The 27,612-nt window shown below is 38.6% G+C and overlaps 1 protein-coding gene across 2 annotated transcripts in view; it reads right to left on the bottom strand.

The window, feature by feature from the left end:
* Positions 1-27,612, bottom strand: part of CEP83 (centrosomal protein 83) — a 139,921-nt gene that overhangs the window by 64,725 nt on the left and 47,584 nt on the right. For both annotated transcript variants that reach the window (XM_027543148.1, XM_027543149.1), the window contains exons 2-3: positions 15,496-15,769; positions 14,935-15,085 (exon numbers count right to left, since the gene is read on the bottom strand). In XM_027543148.1, coding sequence (XP_027398949.1) covers positions 14,935-15,085; positions 15,496-15,668 — 324 coding nt within the window. In that variant the 5' untranslated portion in view covers positions 15,669-15,769. The remainder of the gene's footprint in view (positions 1-14,934; positions 15,086-15,495; positions 15,770-27,612) is intronic.

Genomic DNA, 27,612 nt, shown 5'->3' with positions numbered 1-27,612 from the left:
TGCTTCAGATTTCTATAATTAAAAGTTAATTAAAACGAAAGTCCTTTCACTTCCAGCAGAGACCAACTTTACTCCCTTGTCTGAAACAAATAAAAGACTGAACAAAAATCAAACAATGGTTTTCAAGATGCTGGACATGACGAAGCAACAAATATCCCTAAGAGAGAAAACACAGAAGCTGAGCTTTGCTAAAAGCTTCCAGGCTGTGACAAAGGAAGGTCTGAGGGACCCCAACTTAAGGAGACAGAACCAAGACTCCAGGCAGACTAGTGTAGCTAGAGTCAAAGACTGAGTAACAGAGAAGAGGGTAACAGGGAAAGAAAATGATGGAGCTCTGCAAAATGACCCTCTCGACTCATTCAGTATTGATCAGGACATGCACGTAAGGAAAATACCTAAGGTCAGGAAGAAATCCACCTGAAAGGATTAGAAGAATGAGCTCATGTAGAGTTCCCTTTCCCAGAAGCCACACTTAAAACTTCATTTCACAGAAATATGAGTACAGTACTCAGAAGAGTCTCAGCAGTGAGAAGTAATTAGCACTAAACACTAAACTTCTCTCACCTAACAAATCTTAAGGGCAAGACCCAGAATGACAAAACTGTTTCCAAAGAACTGTGTCCCAAAACAAAGATCAAGAATATTTACCAGAATACAAAAATATCCAGCATTCAACAAAATAAAATTCATAATGTCTAGCAACCAATAAATATTTACCAGGCAAAAAGACCTAAGAATAAATTTTACCAAGGAGGTGAAAAACCTGTACACTGAAAACCGTAAGGCACGGATGAGAAAAACTGAAGATACTAAAAAACGGAAAGATATTTCATGCTCATGGATTGAAATAATAGTTAAAATACGCATACTACCCAATCTACAGATTCAGTGATTACCCAATCTACAGATTCAGTGCAACCCTTACAAAATTCTAATGGCAGATTTCACAGAACTACATTAATTGTTAAGTTTGTATGGAACCATGAAAGACTCTAAATAGCCAAAACAACCTTGAGAAATAAGAACAAAGCCACAGGTATCATATTCTCTGGTTTCAAACTATACTACAAAGCTACAGTAATTAAAACAGTATGGTACTTGCACAAAAACAGATATGTGAGTCAACGGAACAGAACATAGAGAGCTCAGAAATAAACTCATGTATATATGGATAATTAACTTATAACAAAGGAAGAAAGAAACACAGTGGAGAAAAGATAGTCTCTTTAATAAACCATACTGGGAAAACTAGACTGCCACATGCAACAGAATAAAACCAGACCACTATCTTATACCATACACAAATTAACTCAAAATAGTTTAAAGATGTGAATTCAAGACTGGAAACAACATACAAGTGGCCAACAGGTACATATAAGATACTTAACATCACTAATTATCAGGAAAATGCAAGCAAAAACCACAATGAGATATCATCTCATACCTGTAAGTAATGGTGATTATCAAAAGAACAACAAATAATGAGTGTCGGTGAGTATGTGGAGCAGAGACTCTGTTAAACTATTAGTGAGAATGTAAACTCGTGCAGCAATTATGGAAAACAGCAGAGAGGTTTCTTTAAAAAATTAAAAACAATTCCACTTCTGGGTATTTAAAGAAAAAGCACTAATTCAAAAAGGCATATGAACTTTTATGTTCATTGCAACATTATTTACAATAGCCAAAATATGCAAACAACCTAAGTGTCTACTGATGGATATAAGGATAAAAAGAACATGAGATACACATACACACACACACACACACACACACACACACACACACACACACAGAATACTTCTCAGCCATAAAGAATGAAATCCTGCCATTTATAACATGGTTGGACCTTGAGGGTATGATGCTAAGTGAAGTAAGTTAGACAAAGTGAGACAAACACCATATGATTTGATTCATATGTGGAATTGAAACACAAACACATGCACATACCAATGGATAAACAAAACAAAAAACTAACAGAGTCAAAGAACAGATTACTAGTTACCAGAAAAGAAGGGTGTTGGGAGATGGGTGACTTGGATGAAGGGCATCAACTGTATGGTGATGAATGGTAACTAGACTTGTGGGGGGGTAATAACTTTGTAGTACAAACAGATGTTGAACCATAATGCTGTATATGTGGAACTTAAATACAAATAAAAAATATTTTTAAATTTATCAGACATGTAAAGAAGCCTGAAAAAAATACTAGGTTGGTGCAATAGTAATTGTGGTTTGGACCCCAAATTTTAAATCAGTATAACAAGGCACAAACACATCTTTATTAATCAAAATAGGAACCATTACAATCAACATACTTTTGCCAACAAGAAATACATTTATTCCTGCAGCAAAAAAAAAAAAAATCAGTGCTTCAGGATTCGATGAACTTTTGGAAAGCATTTTCTGTGTCCTGCTGGTTGTGGAAGCATTTTCCCTGCAAAAATTTGTCAAGATGCTCAAAGAAGTGGTAGTCAGTTGGCAAGAGGTCAGGTGAATGTAGTATAGATGAGGCAAGATTTAGTAGCCCAGGTTGTTCAACTTTTAAAGTACTGGTTGTACAACATGTGATTGGGCACTGTCACAGAGAAGAGCTGGGCCCTTTCTGTTGACCAATGCTGGCTGCAGGCACCGCAGTTTTTGGTGCATCTCAACAACTTGCTCAGCATACTTCTCAGATGTAATGGTTTTGCTGTAGTGAATCAGACCAGCAGCAGACCACTAAATAGTGACCATGACCCTTTTATTGGTGCAAGTTTGGCTTTGGAAAGGACTTTAGAGCTTCTTCTCAGTCCAACTGCTGAGCTGGTTGTCACCAACTGTTGTATACAATCCAGTTTTCATTGCACGTCACAATCTGATCAAGAAATAGTTCACTGCTGTGTAGAACAAGAGAAGATGACACTTCAAGACAATTTTTTTGATTTGCGGTCAGCTCATGAGGCATCCACTTACCAAGCTTTTTCACCTTTCCAATCTGCTTCAAATGCCAAACGACCAAAGAATGGTCGACGCTAAGTTCTCGGGCAACTTCTCATGTAGTTGTAAGAGGATCAGCTTGGATGATTCTCTCATCTGGCTGTTGGTCAACTTCCAATGGCCAACCACTACTCTCCTTATTTACAAGAGGCTAATTATCTTTGCAAAACTTCTTGAATCACTGCTTCACTGCAAGTCCATTAGCAGTTCCTGGGCCAAATGTGTTGTTGATGTTGTGAGCTGTCTCTGCTGCTTATGACCCATTTTGAACTTGAATAAGAAAATGACTGGAATTTGTTTTTGTCTAACATTATTTCCATAGTCTAAAATACGTATAAACAGCAAGCAATAATTCATTAAAATAAACATTAAGCAAGAAATGCACAATAATGTATAACATAACCACATTTAAGAATGTACTCCAATATCAAACAGCAAATGCAACAATGCAAAACCACGATTACTTTTGCACCAATCTAATAATACCTACAATAGGAAAAGAAAGCCAATCAAAAACAACCCAGAGTGATAGAGATCTTAACATTAGCAAAGACATTAAAATAGTTATTATAAGTGAATTCCACATAAAGTTACAATAAAGAATAAACATGTCAAGGAAAACATGAAAAAGATGAAAATTGGACTTCAGGATAAAAACTACAATTTCTGGGATGCAAAATGCACTATGAAATTACTAGCAGATTAGACACTGCAGGAAAAAAGATCAGAGAACTTGAAAGACATGAAAACAGAAACTATCCAAAATGAAACAGAGAGACAAGAAAGATGAAAGATAAAGACATCAGTAATTATGGGAGAACTTTAAGAGGCCTAAAAGCAGTTCACAAAGGAAATCAAATACGAGGCAGAAAAAAATATTTCAAAAAGCAGTATCCAAAATTTTTCTAAATTTGATGAAAACTATAAACTCACAGACCCAAGAAGCTCAATAAACCTCGGTACCAGAAACATGAAGAAATGTCCAATGGGAAGTCAACCAAATTACTGAAAAGCAGCAAAAAAGAAAAACGTTTTAAGAGCTGACAAGAAAAAAAGATAAATTAGATAAACAGAACAAAGATAAAAATGACAACAAATGTCTTAGGTGACACTTAAGTGAAAAGACAGAAGAGCAACATGTTAAAGTATTAAGGGAAAAAACTGTCAACCCAGAATTCAAAACTCAACAGAAGTATCTTTAAACATCATTTCTTTTATATATATAAAAGTTGAGGACTTCCCTGGTAGTGCAATGTGTACGAATCTGCTTGCCAAGGCAAGGGACACGGGTTCAAGTCCTATTCCAGGAAGATTCCACATGCCTTGAAGCAACTAAGCCCATGCATTACAAATACTGAGCCTGAGGTCTAGAGCCCACAGGCCACAACTACGGAGCCCTACGTGCCCGGAGCCTGTGCTCCACAACAAGAGAAGCCACAAAAATGAGAAGCCACCACAATGAGAAGTCCAAGCACTGCGACCAAAAGTCAGCCCTGCTCTCTGCAAACAGACAAAGCCTGCACCAAGCAATGAAAAGTCACTGCAGTCAAATAAATAAATAATAAAACCTGAAAAAATTCTCACCAGTATTTCTGCATTATATAAAATTTTTAAGTCCTTAAGATGTCAAAAACAACACCCAGTTGTGCATGTGACTGGTGATGGAAATAAAGTCCAATGCTGTAAAGGGCAATACTGCATAGGAACCTGGAATGTTAGGTCCATGAATCAAGACAAATTGGAAGTGGTCAAACAGGAGATGGCAAGAGTGAACATCGACATTTTAGGACTCAGTGAACTAAGATGGACTGGAATGGGTGAATTTAACTCAGATGACCGTTGTATCTACTACTGTGGGCAAGAATCCCTTAGACGATTTAAATGGAGTAGTCATCATAGTCAACAAAAGAGTCCAAAATGCAGTTCTTGGATGCAATCTCAAAAACGACAGAATGATCTCTGTTCATTTCCAAGGCAAACCATTCAATATCACAGTAATCCAGGTTTATGCCCCGACCAGTAATGCTGAAGAAGCTGAAGTTAAACCATTCTATGAAGACATTCCAGACATTCTACAACTAATACCCAAAAGAAGATATCCTTTTCACTATAGGGGACTAGAATGCAAAAGTAGGAAGTCAGGAGATACCTGGAGAAACAGGCAAATTTGGCTTGGGGTACAGAATGAAGCAGGGCAAAGGCTAATAGGGTTTTGCCAAGAGAATACACTGGTCATAGCAAACACCTTTTTCTAACAACACAAGAGAAGACTCGACACATGGACATCACCAGATGGTCAGTACTGAAATCAGATTGATTATATTCTTCATAGCCGAAGTGAAGAAGCTCTATTCAGTCAGCAAAAACAAGATGAGGAGCTGACTGTGGCTCAGATCATGAACTCCCTATTGCCAAATTCAGACTTAAATTGAAGAACATAGGGAAAACCACTAGACCATTCGGGTATGACCTAAATCAAATCCCTTACGATTATACAGTGGAAGTGACAAATAGATTCAAAGGATTAGATCCGATAGACAGAGGGCCTGAGAACTATGGACGGAGGTTCGTGACACTGTACAGGAGACAGGGATCAATACCATTCCCAAGAAAAAAGAAATGCAAAAAGGCAAAATGGTTGTCTGAGGAGGCCTTACAAATAGCTGTGAAAAGAAAAGAAGCGAAAGGCAAAGGAGAAAAGGAAAGATATATCCATTTGAATGCAGAGTTCCAAGGAATAGCAAGGAGAGAGAAGAAAGCCTTCCTCAGTGCTCAATGCAAAGAAATAGAGAAAAACAATAGAATGGGAAGACTAGACATCTCTTCAAGACAATTAGAGATACCAAGGGAACATTTCATGCAAAGATGGGCTCAATAAAGGACAGTAATGGTATGGACCTAACAGAAGCAAAAGGTATTAAGAAAAAGTGGCAAGAATACACGGAAGAACCGTACAAAAAAGACCTTCATGAGCCAGATCACCACGATGGTGTGATCACTCACTTAGAGCCAGACATCCTGGAATGTGAAGTGAAGCGGACCTTAGGAAGCATCACTGTGAACAAAGCTAGTGGAGGTGATGGAATTTCAGTTGAGCTATTTGAAATGCTAAAAGATGATGCTGTGAAAGTGCTGCACTCAGTATGGCAGCAAATTTGGAAAACTCAGGAGTGGCCACAGGACTGGAAAAGATCAGTTTTCATTCCAATCCCAAAGAAAGGCAATGCCAAAGAATGCTCGAACTACTGCACAGCTGCACTCATCTCACACACTAGTTAAGTAATGCTCAAAATTCTCCAAGCCAGGCTTCAACAGTACGTGAACCGTGAACTTTCAGATGTTCAAGCTGCATTTAGAAAAGGCAGAGGAACCAGAGATCAAATTGCCAGCATCTGCTGGATCATCAAAAAAGCAGGAGAGTTCCAGAAAAGCACATACTTCTGCTTTTATGCCAAAGCCTTTGACTGTGTGGATCACGACAAACTGAAAAATTCTTCAAGAGATGGGAATACCAGACCACCTGATCTGTCTCCTGAGAAACCTGTATGTAGTGCAAGAAGCAACAGTTAAAACAAGACACGGAACAACAGACTGTTTCCAAATAGGGAAAGGATTACGTCAAGACTGTGTATTGTTGCCCTTATTTAACTTATATGCGGAGTACATCTTACAAAATGCTGGGCTGGATGAAGCACAAACTGGAATCAAGATTGCTGGGAAAAATATCAATTAGCTCAGATATGTAGATGACACCACCCTTACAGCAGAAAGCGAAGTGGAACTAAAGATCCTCTTGATAAAAGTCAGAGGAGAGTGAAAAAGCTGGCTTATAACTCAATGTTCAACAAACTAAGATCATGGCATCTGGTCCTATCACTTCATGGTGAAAAGATGGGGGGAAAATGGAAACCTTGAGAGAGACTTTATTTTCCTGGGCTCCACAATCACTGCAGATGGTCACTGCAGCCATGAAATTAGAAGACGCTTGCTTCTTGGAAGAAAAGTTATGAGTAACCTAGACAGCGTATTAAAAAGCAGAGACATTACTTTGCTGACAAAGGCCCATCTTGTCAAAGCTATGGTTTTTCCAATAGTCATGTACAGATGTGAGAGTTGGACCATAAAGAAGGCTGAGCACCGAAGACTTGATGCTTTTGAACTGTGGTGTTGGAGAAGAGTCTTGAGAGTCCCTTGGACTGCTAGGAGATCAAACCAGTCAATATTAAAAGAAATCAACCTGAATATTCATTGGAGGGACTGATGCTAAAGCTGAAGCTCCAATACTTTGACCACCTGATGCAAAGAGCAAACTCACTGGAAAAGACCCTGATGCTGGGAAAGATTGAAGTTTGTGAGGAGAAAGGGATGACAGAGGATGAGATGGTTGGTTGGCATCACTGACTCAAGGGACTTGAGTTTGAACAAGCTCCAGCAGATGGTGAATGACAAGGAAGCCTGGAGTTGCCGCAGTCCATGGCACAGCAGAGTCCTGAGCAGCTACACAATAACAATGCCCATCAGATTTCAAATTAGTAGGTATTAGTTGTGATATTTTCCTGCAATCACTCAATAGCACCAACTGTTTATTTCTGTTTATCTAGTGCTTGTTATAGTAAGGTTTTATTAATACTCGAGGCATGGGTTGAGAGAGTCAAAAGCCATCATTTGATGCCAGTGTCATCAAATTCATGGGTTCCTTTGACAGCAGTGTTTGTTGTTCAGTCTTTTCTTGAAATCTTCCACTGTCGGGAAAACCACCACTTTAGCCTCCACAATGCTTACTGTTTCATTCCTTGGTGTAGTATTTAGATTTAAAAACCTCAGAAACATGAGTTGAAGAGGGAAATAAAACTTGAACCTTTACAATTGTTAGATTAATTTGTTTTGCAAAGATTGAGTGCTACATGAATGCAATCTGTGGGCACTAAACCAAAGGTATTCAAATTACTGTTTTCAGACATTGAAAATGTAATTATTCTGTTTCTTGAAAGTAACATATAGACATGCTTATTTGTAACAAGCACATACAAAATACCCTAAAACGACTGGATTAGCTATATTACTATCAGATAGAATAGACTTCAAGACAAAGATTATTACTAAAGACAAAAAGAATATTTTTATAACCCCCAAAGGGTCATTTCATCAGGAAGGTGATGACCTTCAGCAAATAGTTAGATTTTTATGCCTTCATTTTCATGTGATAAAGATTTTAGAAAAGGCAGAGGAACCAAAGATCAAATTGCCAATATCCGCTGGATCATGGAAAAAGCAAGAGAGTTCCAGAAAAATATCTATTTCTGCTTTATTGACTATGCCAAAGCCTTTGACTGTGTGGATCACAATAAACTGTGGAAAATTCTGAAAGAGATGGGAATACCAGACCACCTGACCTGCCTCTTGAGAAACCTATATGCAGGTCAGGAAGCAACAGTTAGAACTGGACATGGAACAACAGATGGGTTCCAAATAAGAAAAGGAGTACGTCAAGGCTGTATGTTGTCACCCTGCTTATTTAACTTCTATGCAGAGTACATCATGAGAAACGCTGGGCTGGAGGAAGCACAAGCTGGAATCAAGATTGCCGGGAGAAATATCAATAACCTCAGATATGCAGATGACACCACCCTTATGGCAGAAAGTGAAGAGGAACTCAAAAGCCTCTTGATGAAAGTGAAAGTGGAGAATAAAAAGTTGGCTTAAAGCTCGACATTCAGAAAACAAGATCATGGCATCTGGTCCCATCATTTCACGGGAAATAGATGGGGAAACAGTGGAAAAAGTGTCAGACTTTATTTTTTTGGGCTCCAAAATCACTGCAGATGGTGACTGCAGCCATGAAATTAAAAGACGCTTACTCCCTGGAAGTAAAGTTATGATCAACCTAGATAGCATATTCAAAAGCAAAGACGTTACTTCGCCAACAAAGGTCCACCTAGTCAAGGCTATGGTTTTTCCAGTGGTCATGTATGGATGTGAGAGTTGGACTGTGAAGAAAGCTGAGCGCCGAAGAACTGATGCTTTTGAACTGTGGTGTTGGAGAAGACTCTTGAGAGTCCCTTGGACTGCAAGGAGATCCAACCAGTCCATTCTAAAGGAGATCGGTCCTGGGTATTCTTTGGAAGGAATGATGCTAAAGCTGAAACTCCAGTACTTTGGCCACCTCATGTGAAGAGCTGACTCATTGGAAAAGACCCTGATGCTGGGAGGGATTGGAGGCAGGAGGAGAAGGGGACGACAGAGGATGAGATGGCTGGATGGCATCACCGACTCGATGGACGTATGACTGAACTCTGGGTGTTGGTGATGGACAGGGAGGCCTGGCGTGCTGCGATTCATGGGGTCACAACGAGTCAGACAGGATTGAGTGACTGAACTGAACTCAAAGGGCATAAACATTGTTTTCTAACAGGGATTGTTCTGAGGACTGATGAGATAAAAATAACCTGTATATTTTTAGTATAGTGTCTGGCACATAGTAGATACTCATAAACGATGGCAATTTTTATTCTGTTTGAAAACAGAGTCCATGAGGGCAGGAATTGTTTTTAGTGTTTCTGTAGTGCTTAAGATGGTGCCTACCACGCATTTTTTATATGAATGACATGAATAAATAAATGAGCGAGTCAGAATTGTTCTATTCATGTATGTTGCACTTGTTGTTTCATAGGTACTGAGAGAGACAGAGTCTTAGTATCTTAGAGTTGATAGTCTAGTTCTCTTTCATATCTGCTGAGTTGTGCCCTCTCAAAAGATAAGTTGTAATTCCCAGTACCTCAGAATGTGACCTTATTTGGAAATAAGGAGTTTTGCAGATGAAAAGGTAATACTGAAGTATGATGGCCCATTAATCAAATATGACTGATGTCCTTATAAGACGAGGGTAGACAGAAACACGTGGGTGGGGAGTGGGGTGGGGCAGAGAGAATGTCCCATGATGACAGAAGTAGTGGTTGAAGTCCTGCAAGCTGCCAGGCAATGCCAAGAATTGTCAGCACATCAACAGAAGCTAGGATAGTATTCTTCCTACAGTTTCCAGAGGAAACATGGCCTAGCTGACAACTTGATTTTGGACTTCTGGCCTCCAGAACTGTGAGGCAGTAAATTTCAAAGCAGAATTCCTATTTCAAACGTCTATGACACAGGGCTCTTCATTCTGTGCTTCACTGCTCTCAGTGTTAGAGAACCTAGTGAACTTGTAAAGTGACCCACTTCCATTTATGGATTGGAGTATGTTAAGCATTTTCTTTCATATTGAAATGAAATCATCCTCCCTATAGCCTTCTGTTGTTTCTTGCAGTGTTCCTTGCCTATGTGTGTGTGATAAGTCGCTTCCTTCGTGTCCAACTCTTTGCAACTCTATGAACTGTAACCCACAAGGCCCCCCTGACCAGTGGATTCTCCTGGCACGAATACTGGAGTTGGCTGCCATGCCCTCCTCCACTGGATCTTCCCAAACCAAGGACTGAACATGCATCTCTTATGTCTCCTGCATTGGCAGGCAGGTTCTTTACCACTAGCGCCACCTATGTTCCTTGAAGTGAAGTGAAGTTGCTCAGTTGTGTCTGACTCTTTGTGACCCCATGGACTGTAGCCCACCAGGCTCCTCCATCCATAGAATTTTCTAGGCAAGAGTACCGGAGTGGGTTGCCATTTACACAAAAAAACTCTACGTATTTCTCCACATGATAACTTCCCAAATGTTTGCTGATAAAATTTGTCTGGTAAAGTTTCTGTTTTTCAAGATAAACATATCTGGTTTTTGTGTGATATTTACCTGGCAAAAATAACTGAAAGAAACATCTATACATAAATACAATATTGAAGCAATTTAGCTATTTGCTTAATGGGTATTTGCAATCTGTACAAATTGTGAGTTGAGTAAAGGTAAGTAAATTCAACAAAGTAAAATCACCAAGAAATACTTCAGTGAAGGTTTTATGAAAGATGATTATTTTAAAAATACACAAGTATTATATTGTCTACTTGCAAAATGCCTTTTCTGATTTAAGATTTATTATCTCTTTGGCTTTCATAGAAAAACAATATAAAAGACATTCATTTAAAGAATATTCTGGATCACTTGTGTAGTGGTAGTCATTGGGGATGAAAATAGTACCTAGTTCATAGGATAATTTTAAAGGTACAGTGAGTCAATGCATAGAAATTGTTCATACAGTGCTTTGATGTCATGAGTGGTTAGAGGAAGTTAGCTATTACATTGTTATTATATAACATATTAACATGGAGAAGGCAATGGCACCCCACTCCAGTACTCTTGCCTGGAAAATCCCACGGATGGAGGAGCCTGGTGGGCTGCAGTCCATGGGGTTGCTAAGGGTCGGACACGACTGGATGACTTCACTTTCACTTTTCACTTTCATGCATTGGAGAAGGCAATGGCAACCTACTCTGGTGTTCTTGCCTGGAGAATCCCAGGGACGGGGGAGCCTGGTGGGCTGCCGTCCATGGGGTCGCACAGAGTCGGACACAACTGAAGCGACTTAGCAGCAGCAGCAGCAACATGTTAACAAAACCTTTTCTTAAAAAATGGGAGTCATTTTATGTATTTCTGATAATTACCGAACATACATATGCTTTCTTTGCGCCTGGTAATGCAAACTGTGTAACCCATATGTTTCCCATATTATTTGGCTGCTACGAAGTTCAGAGCAAAATTTATTACTCAGTTTGTCATTAATTTCTTAAGAATCTCTGGTACAGCGATATTTGCCCCATTAAATCAGAGCATTCTTTGAAAAAACTGGTCTGTATAGCATTGTAATATTTGATAGGACAAATGTTGGAGTGCTGAAGACTTGTTTTTATAGATTTAATGTAGGTAATGAAACATAGACGGTTATATGATGAAGCATTCTTTTAGGTTTGTTTTGAGACAAGTAGTAGCAGTAATTCCATTAAAAATCTAACACAGCATAATTTCCTCCTAATTTGGCATCAGTTTAACCCTCTAATTCTGTCTTTGGTGTATGTCGGCTTTGAGAAAGAGGGAGAAGGAAGGAAGATAGTTGTTTTTTTAATGTGTCTACTTGTTAATAAGTTGCTTATGAAGTAGTCTTTAACCACAGTTAGAGACCTCATGAGACCAATTTCAGTGTTGTTTTTTCCTTTGTGGAGACCTATTTTTCCATCAGTATCATTTTCCTTCCATCTTTAGTTCAGTTCCTCAGTTCTGTCCAACTCTTTGTGACGCCATGGACTGTAGCATGCCAAACCTCCTGTCCTACACCAACTTACTACACCAGAGCTTACTCAAATTCATGTCCATCGAGTTGGTGATGCCATCCAACCATCTCATCCTCTGTCATCCCCTTCTCCTGCACTCAATCTTTCCCAGCATCAGGGTCTTTTCCAGTGAGTCAGTTCTTTGCATCAGGAGGCCTAAGTATTGGAGTTTCAGCTTCACCATCAGTCTCTCCAATGAACACCCAGGACTGATCTCCTTTAGGATGGACTGGTTGGATCTTCTTGCAGTCCAAGGGACTCTCAAGAGTCTTCCCCAACACCACAATTCAAAAGCATCAATTCTTCAGTGCTCAGATTTCTTTATGGTTCAACTCTCACATCCATACATGATTACCGGAAAAAGCATAGTCTTGACTAGATGAACCTTTGTTGACAAAGTAATGTCTCTGCTATTTAATTTGCTGTCTATATTACTCATAACTTTTCTTCCAAGGAGCAAGCGTCTTTCAATTTCATGGCTGCAATCACCATCTGCAGTGATTTTGGAGCCCAAAATAACAACGTCTGCCACTGTTTCTCCATCTATTTTCCATGAAGTGACAGGACTGGATGCCATGACCTTTGTTTTCTGAATGTTGAGCTTTAAGCCAACTTTTTCACCCTCCTCTTTCACTTTCATCAAGAGGCTCTTTAGTTCCTCTTCACTTTCTGCCATAAGGGTGGTGTCATCTGCATATCTGAGGTGATTGATATTTCACCCAGCAATCCTGATTCCAGCTTGTGCTTCATCCAGCCCAGTGTTTCTCATGATGTACTCTGCATAGAAGTTAAATAAGCAGGGTGACAATACACAGCCTTGATGTACACTTTTTCCTATTTGGAACCAGTCTGTTGTTCCATGTCTTGTTCTACTGTTGCTTCCTGACCTGTATACAGATTTCGCAAGAGGCAGGCCAGGAGGTCTGGTATTCCCATCTCTTTCAGAATTTTCCACAGTTTATTGTGATCCACACAGTCAAAGGCTTTGGCATAGCCAATAAAGTAGAAATAGATGTTTTTCTGGAGTTCTCTTGCTTTTTCTATGATCCTGCGGATGTTGGCAATTAGATCTATGGTTCCTCTGCCTTTTCTACATCCAGCTTGAACATCTGGAAGTTCACGGTTCACGTATTGCTGAAGCTTGGCTTGGAAAATTTTGAGCATTACTTTGCTAGCGCGTCAGACTTCTCTCACTGCTGCGTTTTCCAAATCTGCTGACACAGTGAGTGCAACACTTTCACAGCATCATCTTAAAACAGCTCAACTGGAATTCCATCACCTCCACTAGCTTTGTTCACAGTGATGCTTCCTAAGGCCCATTTGACTTCACTTTCCAGAATGTCTGGCTCTAGGTGAGTGGTCACACTATCGTGATTATCTGGGTCGTGAAGATCTTTTTTGTACAGTTCTTCTGTGTATTCTTGCCACCTCTTCTTAATATCTTCTGCTTCTGTTAAGTCCATACCATTTCTGTCCTTTATTGAGCCCATCTTTGCATGAAATGTTCCTTTGGGATCTCTAATTTTCTTGAAGAGATCTCTAGTCTTTCCCATTCTGTTGTTTTCCTCTATTTCTTTGTACTGATCACTGAGGAAGGCTTTCTTATCTCTCCATGCTATTCTTTGGAACTCTGCATTCAAATTAGTATCTTTCCTTTTCTCCTTTGCTTTACAATTGCTGTACAATGTCAAAAACCTCTGTCCATAGTTCTTCAGGCACTCTATCAGATCTAACTCCTTGAATCTGCTTGTCACTTCCACTTGCATAATCCTAAGGGATCTGATTTAGGTCATACCTGAATAGTCTAGTGGTTTTCCCTACTTTCTTCAATTTAAGTCTGAATTTGGCAATAAGGAGTTCATGATCTGAGCACAGTCAGCTTCTGGTCTTATTTTTGCTAACTGTATAGAACTTCTCCATCTTTGGCTACAAAGAATATAATCACTCTGATTTCAGTATTGACCATTTGGTGATGTCCATGTGTAGAGTTGTCTCTTGTGTTATTGGAAGAGGGTGTTTGCTATGACCAGTGCATTCTCTTAGCAAAACTCCTGTTAGCCTTTGCCCTGCTTCATTCTGTACTCCAAGGCCAAACTTACCTGTTACTCCAGGTATCTCTTGACTTCCTACTTTTGCATTCCTGTCCCCTAAGATGGAATGGACATCTTTTCTTGTCTAAGTAACAAGCATGAGATAAGCAGAAATAAACAGCTAGTGCTACTGAGCGATTACAGTAAGATATCGCAACTAATACCTACTAATGTAAAATCTGACAGGTAGCTTTGCTCTACTTTTTGAGCATATAGAAAATGAATAGTGTAAAAAAACGTCAAAAGAAACTGTAGTTAATACTTCAGTATCAACTATCTGTTACTTGAGCAACTCCACAGAAATTCAGAAAATCTTTATTTTTAAAGTATGTTTAATTGTGAATTTTTATCAATTCAGACTGGCCTTTCCTCCAATTATTCTGAAGAGTAAGATATTATTTAAATCAGAACAGAAAATATAATTAAAATTTACATAAAACTTTTGTGGCTGAATTCTACAGAGTATTCTAAAGTATATGAAAGAAGATTAAATTATACCACTGGAGATACAACAAAATACTCATTATGGATATAGAGAGAACTTACCAAATTTACCAAAATTACATCTGTATCTCCATTAAACATCTGACTAATTTATACTAATTTGAATATATTTTCTTACCTGCAGCTTCATCTCTTCTAAGTCTTTAGTTTTCTCTACTAATTCTCCTCGTACCTCTTCAAGCAGCAGCTGAAACTTTTCCTGGTGAGTTTGCTTTTCATTTAAAACGCGCTTGAGTTCATTTTGTGACTTTATGTACTCATCCTGCAACCTAATTTTTAGAAAAAGAAGAATTTAAGTGTATCCATTGCTTTTTAATTGTATTACCTTAAAGTCAACCAACACTACGGAACAAGATCAACATCATATATTCTATTTAAACTTCCAAATATTGCTTTACCAAGTGTCACTTAACTATTAACACTGTAATTTCTGAACACAACTTTACTTTGAAGGAAAAAAAATTTAGCCACTGAGATACATAAATTTTATATCCCACTTTCAAAATAAGACTTTAATAAATTTATAATCCACTTGATTTAAAGAACATTTACTGTACTCAAAAAGCTTTAAATGTATATTGTACATTATAACAAAATTACACTGTATGTTCCACAGCAAATATTCAGACAAAATAAAAATTTTTAATCAAGCCTCTCACCTCCAAATTTAAATAATTACCTTGTGTGTTCAGCTTTCAGAGTCTGATAATTGGTTTTATGATGTTCACATCTTAATCGTTCATCAATTAACATTTTTTGGAGCTCAGATTGAGAATGTCTCAGTTCACTGTCTCCACCAGGAGGAAAAATGGTGGGAAAAGCATCCATATTGGTAACTGAGTGGACAACCATGTAAAAATAAGTTCTGGCTTTCTTAATGTCTTAGTTTTCTTTCCAAGAGTATTTTCCACTTTCTTCTTGCTAAGACAGAATCTCAGGAGGTCAAATTATACCTGTAGAGAGACATACACTTAATGATCAGTGAACTTCTTCAGTGTTATATATTTTTATCACTTACTATTCTCCTTATCATTTCTATAACAAAATTCAATTTTCAGATTTTCAATTGTTCGTAAAACAAAATTCAAAAATAAAGTTGAATCATATCTTAAATTTTCTTGACTTCCATGCAGTTTCTGTGACCATCAAGGTTACATCTTCAAGTAGTAACCTAACTAGAAGTATTGATTCTGCCACTGTAAGTAGTCCTAGATTCACATATCACCAACATTTTCTAAAGCTACTGAGGTAAATTTCAAGGGTGGATTCTGGTACAAAATTCATACTCTGAAACCAGGGGAAAAGCCATTTGGATCTTGGCAAGTGACTAGTGAGAGTCACAGTCTTCACAAAGATGAGCTTGAACATGTAATTATGTCTGTGATTAATGTTACAAAGGGTGTTTTACTTGACACAAGGTGACTGCAGTCGGGCAGCAGATTCAGAGGAGAAATCAGTTAACACATAAATATAGATCATCTATGTATTATGCACTGTGCTAAGGACAGGAAACTCAATCACCAATTCAGGATTATGAAAGTAACTGAATGTGTGCTTTATCTAGAAGTAAAAAACTGACAACAGTGTTCTTACTGTAAATAAAAACAAAAATTTTAATCAAAATAATTCTGTTACTTTTAACGTCATTTATCTTTCTCAAGACTACTATATATATTTTTTTCCATCTCCCTTAGTCATGGTGATTATGAATTACCTTTCCTTACTACAAGAGACAATCTTTAGCCTACACAAACAAACCATTCAATTACTGAGTCTTGCTTGAAATACATCATTTCTGATAATTAATGTGATGTCTACATATTACATAAGAAGACTTTTAAACTAAAAATGAGGTCGCTTTGGTTTCCTGCTTTGTCCATGCAGAATCTGCCTGCAACGTAGAAGATGAGTTCAATCCCTGGGGTTGGGAAGATACCCTGGAGAAGGAAATGGCATCCCATTCCAGTATTCTTGTGGGAAATCCCATGAACAGAGGAATCTGGCAGGCTATAGTTCACAGGGTCACAAAAAAGTCAGACATGACTTAGCAATGAAACAACAACAGAAGTCTTTCAAGGACGCTTTACTTCTTATTCTTAGGTTTAATGTGCACAAGGATTCGATCTTTGAAAATACAGAGTTAACTGTTTGTAGCAGCTATCTCAATATTATCCTATTACGAGTATATATTTTACATTTGCCCTGGAATTTATAAAGTAGATCATAAAACTGGCATGTGATTTTGATTCTGCTCTTTGATCCAAATTAATTTTTAAGAGACAGAAGCATACAATAAACGTATCTCATATTTTCTATTAATATCACCAAAATGCATTATAAGGCTTTAATTTTAATTAGCCAAAAGCTTAAACTATATTAGAAAAATCAAAAGCTACCCTTTAGTCCTACTACTAGTGAAAGAAAGATTTCCAAACTGAGTTGTTGTTTTGTTTTTTGTTTTTTGGTATTCCAGTTAACTTGACAGTAAGGTGTATACTCTCACTGACCCCCTACCCAAAAATTAGAGTTAAGTCCTCACAGAAATAAAACTTTCCTCTTGGCAACTGAAATATTCACCAGAAGTACTTACTTTCTAGGAATTAACTAATTTTAGAAAATCCCATTCTCATTCACCACCACATTACCTCATCTCCAATTCTAGCTTCTATACAAACATATGTGTAATTGCCCTCTTATATTTTCCCAAACCAGGAGGATTTCTCTGCTCCAAGATGATGTTTGCAAATTCATTACCTTTTTATATGTTTAAACTTTAGTGACTAATAAAGCTAGAATATACCAACACACATTACCAGTAAGTGCCACACTGAAACACATGATATACTTTCCCCTCGTACACTACGGGGCTATCCCAGGTGGCTCAGTGGTAAAGAATTTGCCTGCAAATCCGGGCGACACAGGAGAAATGGGTTCAATCCCTGGGTCAGGAAGATCCTCTGAAGAAGGAAATGGCAACTCACTCTAGTATTCTTGTCTGGATGATCCCATGGACGGAGGAGCCTGGCGTGCTGCAGTCCATGGGGTCACAAAGAGTCAGACACAACTGAGCAACTAAGCACAGACACATGCAACACAAGAAAATCACGGTGATTTCCACGTGTGGACACATGTTCACATGTGTGTGCGTGCACACACGCACAAATCTATACTAAGCTTTCTGGAAAGCTGTTATTTTTGTTCAGTGGCTAAGTCGTGTCTGACTCTTTGTGACCCCATGGACTGCAGCACATCAGGCTAACGTGTCCTTCACTGTCTCCTGGAGTTTGCTCAGATTCGTGTTCCCTGAATTGGTGATGCTATCTAACCATCTCATCCTCTTCTACCCTCTTCTTCATTTCAATCTTTCCCAGCATCAGGATCTTTTCCAATGAGTTGGCTCTCTGCATCAGGTGCCCAAATCTGCTTATCCCCTGCCCTATCTTATGAAAATAGCTGGATGAGTACCCAAATGTAATTACTATATAAGAATTTTCTCGTTGACATTGTTTTTAATTTAAAAAATGAACAAATTAGAAATAAGCTAAACTTCCATAAATAAAGGAAGATATATCTACCGTATCATTGCAAAAGATAAGTTAGATCTGTCTCCACAGAATGGTGAAGAGTATGAATGACAGGTACACACACATGTTTACATACATATAGTCAATTAGTGGTACAGCAAGCTGAGAATAGTGGTAATTTTTGGGGAAATAATAACTGGGAGACGCTCTGACAGAAAAACCTCTACTTTCAGTTTTATTCTTAAATTTTATTTTTAAAAATTACAAAAATTTTTTTTCAGGTAATGAACAATTCTATCATTATATTCAAATTACCTTAAACCAAATTCAACTACTTTGCTTTCACTCTACCTTCAACATCCTTACTTTCCAGCTTTTGGTACTGATACCAGTATTATGCTACCATTCATCCAAACTTACAACCCCAAAGTCTTCTCTGCTTTCTCACTCAAATTCCCATGCATAGAGAACAAATATTTTCTTTAAAATGCACTCCATTCTCTCCACTGCTTCTTGACTACAAAAAGCCAGACTGTATCACCTTATAACTAGACTACTAGAGCTTTGTATTTATTGTCCGTTTCCAATATTTTCTCTCTAGTCTACCCACCAAAGCACTGCCAGATTAGCAGTCAGAAAATTTTATATCACTTCTCAGTTCAGTTGCTCAGTCGTGTCAGACTCTTTGCAACCCCATGAATCGCAGCACGCCAGGCCTCCCTGTCCATCACCAACTCCCAGAGTTCACTGAGACTCACGTCCATCGAGTCGGTGATGCCATCCAGCCATCTCATCCTCTGTCGTCCCCTTCTCCTCCTGCCCCCAATCCCTCCCAGCATCAGAGTCTTTTCCGGTGAGTCAACTCTTCACATGAGGTGGCCAAAGTACTGGAGTTTCAGCTTTAGCATCATTCCTTCCAAAGAAATCCCAGGGCTGATCTCCTTCAGAATGGACTGGTTGGATCTCCTTGCAGTCCAAGGGACTCTCAAGAGTCTTCTCCAACACCACAGTTCAAAAGCATCAATTCTTTGGCACTCAGCTTTCTTCACAGTCCAACTCTCACATCCATACATGACCACTGGACAAACCATGGCCTTGACTAGACGGACCTTTCTCACTCTCACTCAAAAGCCCCTCTATATGAAACAAAATCAAAACACTCCGCTCTATCAAAGCCTGGCACAATCAGCCCCAATCTACCTTGTGCAATCTCATTTCCTACCATCTGCCAAGAATATCCTACTCCAGATAGTCCCTGAATAAACATGCACATAACACCTTTGTTCACAGTTTTTGTCTTACTTTGTGAACTCTATACTAATGGAAATAGACTCAAGTGAAGTCAAGTGGGCCTTAGAAAGCATCACTATGAACAAAGCTAGTAGAGGTGATAGAATTCCAGTTGAGCTATTCCAAGTCCTGAATGATGATGCTGTGAAAGTGCTGCACCTAATATGCCAGCAAATTTGGAAAACTCAGCAGTGGCCACAGGACTAGAAAACGTCAGTTTTCATTCCAATCCCAAAGAAAGGCAATGCCAAAGAATGCTCAAACTACCACACAATTGCACGCATCTCACACGCTAATAAAGTAATGCTCAAAATTCTCCAAGCCAGGCTTCAGCAATATGTGAACCGTGAACTTCCTGATGTTCAAGCTGGTTTTCGAAAAGGCAGAGGAACCAGAGATCAAATTGCCAACATCCGCTGGATCATGGAAAAAGCAAGAGAATTCCAGAAAAACATCTATTTCTGTTTTATTGACTATGCCAAAGCCTTTGACTGTGTGGATCACAATAAACTGTGGAAAATTCTGAAAGAGATGGGAATACCAGACCACCTGATCTGCCTCTTGAGAAATTAGTATGCAGGTCAGGAAGCAACACTTAGAACTGGACATGGAACAAGACACTGGTTCCAAATAGGAAAAGGAGTACATCAAGGCTGTATACTGTCATCCTGCTTATTTAACTTATATGCAGAGTACATCATGAGAAACGCTAGGCTGGACGAAGCACAAGCTGGAATCAAGATTGCCGGGAGAAACATCAATAACCTCAGATATGCAGATGACACCACCCTTATGGCAGAAAGTGAAGAGGAACTCAAAAGCCTCTTGATGAAAGTGAAAGTGGAGAGTGAAAAAGTTGGCTTAAAGCTCAATATTCAGAAAACGAATCATGGATTCTGGTCCCATCACTTCATGGGAAATAGATGGGGAAACAGTGGAAACAGTGTCAGACTTTATTTTTCTGGGCTCCAAAATCACTGCAGATGGTGACTGCAGCCATGAAATTAAAAGACGCTTACTCCTTGGAAGGAAAGTTATGACCAACCTAGATAGCATATTCAAAAGCAGAGACATTACTTTGCCAACAAAGGTTTGTCTAGTCAAGGCTATGGTTTTTCCTGTGGTCATGTATGGATGTGAGAGTTGGGACTGTGAAGAAGGCTGAGTGCCAAAGAATTGATGCTTTTGAACTGTGGTGTTGGAGAAGACTCTTGAGAGTCCCTTGGACTGCAAGGAGATCCAACCAGTCCATTCTGAAGGAGATCAGCCCTGGGATTTCTTTGGAGGGAATGATGCTAAAGCTGAAACTCTAATACTTTGGCCACCTCATGCGAAGAGTTAACTCATTGGAAAAGACCCTGATGCTGGGAGGGATTGGGGGAAGGAGGAGAAGGGGACGACAGAGGATGAGATGGCTGGATGGCATCACTAACTCGATGGACGTGAGTCTCAGTGAACTCTGGGAGTTGGTGATGGACAGGGAGGCCTGGCGTGCTGCGATTCATGGGATCGAAAAGAGTCGGACGCGACTGAGTGACTGATCTGATCTGATCTGATGGATGATAATCACTAATGACTGTCCTCTATTTTTTAATTTTATTTTTAAACTTTACATAATTGTATTAGTTTTGCCAAATATCAAAATGAATCCGCCACAGGTATACATGTGTTCCCCATCCTGAACCCTCCTCCCTCCTCCCTCCCCATACCATCCCTCTGGGTCATCCCAGTGCACTAGCCCCAAGCATCCAGTATCGTGCATCGAACCTGGACTGGCAACTCATTTCTTACATGATATTTTACATGTTTCAATGTCATTCTCCCAAATCTTTCCACCCTCTCCCTCTCCCACAGAGTCCATAAGACTGTTCTATACATCAGTGTCTATTTTGCTGTCTCGTACACCGGGTTATTGTTACCATCTTTCTAAATTCCATATATATGCGTTAGTATACTGTATTGATGTTTTTCCTTCTGGCTTACTTCACTCTGTGTAATAGGCTCCAGTTTTATCCACCTCATTAGAACTGATTCAAATGTATTCTTTTTAATGGCTGAGTAATACTCCATTGTGTATATGTACCACAGCTTTCTTATCCATTCATCTGCTGATGGACACCTAGGTTGCTTCCATGTCCTGGCTATTATAAACAGTGCTGCGATGAACATTGGGGTACACGTGTCTCTTTCCCTTCTGGTTTCCTCAGTGTGTATGCCCAGCAGTGGGATTGCTGGATCATAAGGCAGTTCTATTTCCAGTTTTTTAAGGAAGCTCCACACTGTTCTCCATAGTGGCTGTACTAGTTTGCATTCCCACCAACAGTGTAAGAGGATTCCCTTTTCTCCACACTCTCTCCAGCATTTATTATTTGTAGACTTTTGGATCGCAGCCATTCTGACTGGTGTGAAATGGTACCTCATAGTGGTTTTGATTTGCATTTCTCTGATAATGAGTGATGTTGAGCATCTTTTCATGTGTTTGTTAGCCATCTGTATGTCTTCTTTGGAGAAATGTCTATTTAGTTCTTTGGCCCATTTTTTGATTGGGTCGTTTATTTTTCTGGAGTTGAGCTGTAGGAGTTGCTTGTATATTTTTGAGATTAGTTGTTTGTCAGTTGCTTCATTTGCTATTATTTTCTCCCATTCTGAAGGCTGTTTTTTCACCTTGCTAATAGTTTCCTTTGATGTGCAGAAGCTTTTAAGGTTAATTAGGTCCCATTTGTTTATTTTTGATTTTATTTCCAATATTCTGGGAGGTGGGTCATAGAGGATCCTGCTGTGATGTATGTCAGAGAGTGTTTTGCCTATGTTCTCGTCTAGGAGTTTTATAGTTTCTGGTCTTATGTTTAGATCTTTAATCCATTTTGAGTTTATTTTTGTGTATGGTGTTAGAAAGTGTTCTAGTTTCATTCTTTTACAAGTGGTTGACCAGATTTCCCAGCACCGCTTGTTAAAGAGACTGTCTTTAATCCATTGTATATTCTTGCCTCCTTTGTCAAAGATAAGGTGTCCATATGTGTGTGGATTTATCTCTGGGCTTTCTATTTTATTCCATTGATCAATATTTCTGTCTTTGTGCCAGTACCATACTGTCTTGATAACTGTGGCTTTGTAGTAGAGCCTGAAGTCGGGTAGGTTGATTCCTCCAGTTCCATTCTTCTTTCTCAAGATCGCTTTGGCTATTCGAGGTTTTTTGTATTTCCATACAAACTGTGAAATTATTTGTTCTAGCTCTGTGAAGAATACTGTTGGTAGCTTGATAGGGATTGCGTTTAATCTATAAATTGCTTTGGGTAGTATACTCATTTTCACTATATTGATTCTTCCAATCCATGAACATGGTATATTTCTCCATCTATTAGTGTCCTCTTTGATTTCTTTCACCAGTGTTTTACAGTTTTCTATATATAGGCCTTTAGTTTCTTTAGGTAGATATATTCCTAAGTATTTTATTCTTTCTGTTGCAATGGTGAATGGAATTGTTTCCTTAATTTCTCTTTCTGTTTTCTCATTATTAGTGTATAGGAATGCAAAGGATTTCTGTGTGTTGATTTTATATCCTGCAACTTTACTATAGTCATTGATTATTTCTAGTAATTTTCTGGTAGAGTCTTTAGGGTTTTCTATGTAGAGGATCATGTCATCTGCAAATAGTGAGAGTTTTACTTCTTCTTTTCCAATTTGGATTCCTTTTATTTCTTTTTCTGCTCTGATTGCTGTGGCCAAAACTTCCAAAACTATGTTGAATAGTAATGGTGAAAGTGGGCACCCTTGTCTTGTTCCTGACTTTAGAGGAAATGCTTTCAATTTTTCACCATTGAGGATAATGTTTGCTGTGGGTCTGTCATATATAGCTTTTATTATGTTGAGGTATGTTCCTTCTATTCCTGCTTTCTGGAGAGTTTTTATCATAAATGGACGTTGAATTTTGTCAAAGGCTTTCTCTGCATCTACTGAGATAATCATATGGTTTTTATTTTTCAATTTGTTAATGTGGTGTATTACATTGATTGATTTGCGGATACTGAAGAATCCTTGCATCCCTGGGATAAAGCCCACTTGATCATGGTGTATGATCTTTTTAATGTGTTGTTGGATTCTGATTGCTAGAATTTTGTTAAGGACTTTTGCATCTATGTTCATCAGTGATATTGGCCTGTAGTTTTCTTTTTTTGTGGGATCTTTGTCAGGTTTTGGTATTAGGGTGATGGTGGCCTCATAGAATGAGTTTGGAAGTTTACCTTCCTCTGCAATTTTTTTGGAAGAGTTTGAGCAGGATAGGTGTTAGCTCTTCTCTAATTTTTGGTAGAATTCAGCTGTGAAGCCGTCTGGACCTGGGCTTTTGTTTGCTGGAAGATTTTTGATTACAGTTTCAATTTCTGTGCTTGTGATAGGTCTGTTAAGATTTTCTATTTCTTCCTGGTCGAGTTTTGGAAAGTTGTACTTTTCTAAGAATTTGTCCATTTCTTCCACGTTGTCATTTTATTGGCATATAATTGGTTGATAGTAGTCTCTTATGATCCTTTGTATTTCTGTATTGTCTGTTGTGATCTCTCCATTTTCGTTCTAATTTTGTTGATTTTGATTTTTCTCCCTTTGTTTCTTGATAAGTCTGGCTAATGGTTTATCCATTATCCTTTCAAAGAACAGCTTTTGGTTTGTTGATTTTTGCTATGGTCTCTTTTCTTTTGCATTATTTCTGCTCTAATTTTTAAGATTTCTTTCCTTCTACTAACCCTGGGGTTCTTCATTTCTTCCTTTTCTAGTTGCTTTAGGTGTAGAGTTAGGTTATTTATTTGACTTTTTCTTGTTTCTTGAGGTGTGCCTGTATTGCTATGAACTTTCCCCTTAGGACTGCTTTTACCGTGTCCCACAGGTTTTGGGTTGTTGTGTTTTCATTTTCATTCGTTTCTATGTAAATTTTGATTTCTTTTTTGATTTCTTCTGTGATTTGTTGGTATTCAGCAGGCTGTTGTTAGCCTCCATTATGTTGGCATTTTTTAATAGTTTTCTCCGTAATTGAGATCTAATCTTACTGCATTGTGTTCAGAACAATGCTTGGAATGATTTCTATTTTTTGAATTTACTAAGGCTAGCTTTATGGCCAGGATGTGATCTATCCTGGAGAAGTTCCATTGTGTGCTTGAGAAAAGGGTGAAATTCATTGTTTTGGGATGAAATGTCCTATAGATATCAATTAGGTCTAAACTGGTCTATTGTATCGTTTAAGTTTGTATTTCCTTGTTAATTTTCTGTTTAGTTGATCTATCCATAGGTGTAAGTGGGGTATTAAAGTCTCCCACTATTATTGTGTTATGTTAATTTCTCCTTTCATACTTTTAGCATTTGTCTTACGTACTGTGGTGCTCCCGTGTTGGGTGCACTATATATTTATAATTGTTATATCTTCGTCTTGGATTGATCCTTTGATCATTATGTAGTGACCTTCTTTGTCTCTTTTCACAGCCTTTGTTTTAAAGTCTATTTTATCTGATATGAGTATTGCTACTCCTGCTTTCTTTTGGTCCCTATTTGCATGGAAATCTTTTTCCAGCCCTTCACTTTCAGTCTATATGTGTCCCCTGTTTTGAGGTGGGTCTCTTGTAGACAACATATGTAGGGGTCTTGTTTTTGTATCCATTCAGCCAGTCTTTGTCTTTGGTTGGGGCATTCAACCCATTTACGTTTAAGGTAATTACTGATAAGTATGATCCCGTTGCCATTTACTTTATTGTTTTGGGTTCGAGTTTATACACTGTTTTTTGTGTTCCCTGTCTAGAGAATATCCTTTAGTATTTGTTGGAGAGCTGGTTTGGTCGGTGCAGAATTTCTCTCAGCTTTTGCTTGTCTGAAAAGCTTTGATTTCGCTTTCATACTTGAATGAGATCCTTGCTGGGTACAATAATCTGGGCTGTAGGTTATTTTCTTTCATCATTTAAGTATGTCTTGCCATTCCCTCCTGGCTTGAAGAGTTTCTATTGAAAGATCAGCTGTTATCCTTATGGGAATTCCCTTGTGTGTTATTTGTTGTTTTTCCCTTGCTGCTTTTAATATTTGTTCTTTGTGTTTGATCTTTGTTAATTTGATTAATATGTGTCTTGGGTGTTTCTCCTTGGGTTTATCCTGTTTGGGACTCTCTGGGTTTCTTGGACTTGGGTGATTATTTCCTTCCCCAGTTAGGGAAGTTTTCCACTATTATCTCCTCAAGTATTTTCTCATGGTCTTTCTTTTTGTCTTCTTCTTCTGGAACCCCTATGATTTGAATGTTGTAGCGTTTAATATTGTCCTGGAGGTCTCTGAGATTGTCCTCATTTCTTTTAATTCGTTTTTCTTTTATCCTCTCTGATTCATTTATTTCTACCATTCTATCTTCTAATTCACTAATCTTATCTTCTGCCTCTGTTATTCTACTATTTGTTGCCTCCAGGGTGTTTTTAATTTCATTTATTGCATTATTCATTATATATTGACTCTCTTTTATTTCTTCTAGGTCGTTGTTAAACCTTTCTTGCATCTTCTTAATCCTTGTCTCCAGGCTCTTTATCTGTGATTCCATTTTAGTTTCAAGATTTTTGGATCAATTTCACTCATTATTCGGAATTCTTTATCAGGTAGATTCCCTATCTCTTCCTCTTTTGTTTGGTTTGGTGGGCATTTACCCTGTTCCGTTATCTGCTGAGTATTCCTCTGTCTCTTCATCTTGTTTAAATTGCTGAGTTTTGGGGTGTCCTTTCTGTATTCTGGCAGTTTGTGGAGTTTCTCTTTATTATGGCGTTTCCTCACTGTGTGTGGGTTTGTACAGGTGGCTTGTCAGGTTTCCTGGTTAGGGAAGCTTGTGTCGGTGTTCTGGTGGGTGGAGCTGTATTTCTTCTCTCTGGAGTGCAATGAAATGTCCAGTAATGAGTTATGAGATGTCTATAGTTTTGGGGTGACTTTGGGCAGCCTGTATCTTGAAGCTCAGGGCTGTGTTTCCTTTGTTGCTGGAGAGAATTTGCTTGGTAATGCCTTGCCTGGAACTTATTGGCCCTTGTGTGGTGCTTGGTTCAGTGTCGGTATGGAGGCATTTGATGAGCTCCTGTCAATTAATGTTCCCTGGAGTCAGGAGTTCCCTGGAGTCAGGGTTTGGACTTAAAAGTCTCCTGCTTCCGGTTATCGGTCTTATTTTACAGTAGTTTCAAAAACTTCTCCTTCTATACAGCACCATTGATAAAACATCTACATTAAAGATGAAAAGTTTCTCTATGGTGAGGGTCACTCAGAGAGGTTCACAGGGTTACATGGAGAAGAGAAGAGGGAGGAGGGAGTTAGAGGTGACCCAAATGAGATGAGGTGAATCAATAGTGGAGAGAGTGGGCTAGCCAGTAGTCACTTCCTTATGTGCACTCACAACTGGACCACTCAGAGATGTTCACGGAGTTATACAGAGAAGAGAAGAAGGAGGAGGTGACAGAGGTGGCCAGAAGGATAAAAGGGGGGAATGAAAAGGAGGGAGACAGTCCAGCCAGTAATCAGTTCCCTAAGTGTTTCTCCACGTCTGGAACACACAGAAATTCGCGAGTTGGGTAGAGTAGAGAGAGGTTAGGGAGGAGACACAGGCGACCTGGTGGAGAAAAAGGAGAGTCCAAAGGGAGAGAGAGCAGTCAAGCCAGTAATCTCGCTCCCTAGTGAAAAATGGGTCCTGAAGATTGGGTTCTTAAAGGTACAAAATTGGTAACAAATACATAAAAGCAAAAATTAAAATCTAGAGTAGAGTTTGGAATTTCAAAAATATGATGTTAAAGAAAAGAAGAAAGAAAAGAAAGAGAAAAAAACAAACAAACAAAACAAACAAGGCCCGCGAAAATGATAAAGAAAGTACAGGTACAAAATTGATAACTAATACCAAAAAGCAAAAATTAAAAATCTAGAGTAGAGTTTGGAATTTCAAAATACAATGTTAAAAAAAAAGAAGAAAAATAAAGAGAGAAAACAAACAAAAACAA

The sequence above is a fragment of the Bos indicus x Bos taurus genome, chromosome 5 (genome assembly GCF_003369695.1).
Source record: "Bos indicus x Bos taurus breed Angus x Brahman F1 hybrid chromosome 5, Bos_hybrid_MaternalHap_v2.0, whole genome shotgun sequence".
Classification (NCBI taxonomy): domain Eukaryota; kingdom Metazoa; phylum Chordata; class Mammalia; order Artiodactyla; family Bovidae; genus Bos; species Bos indicus x Bos taurus.
Note: the sequence above shows the minus strand (reverse complement) of the source record. Positions and strands in the feature narration are given on the sequence as shown.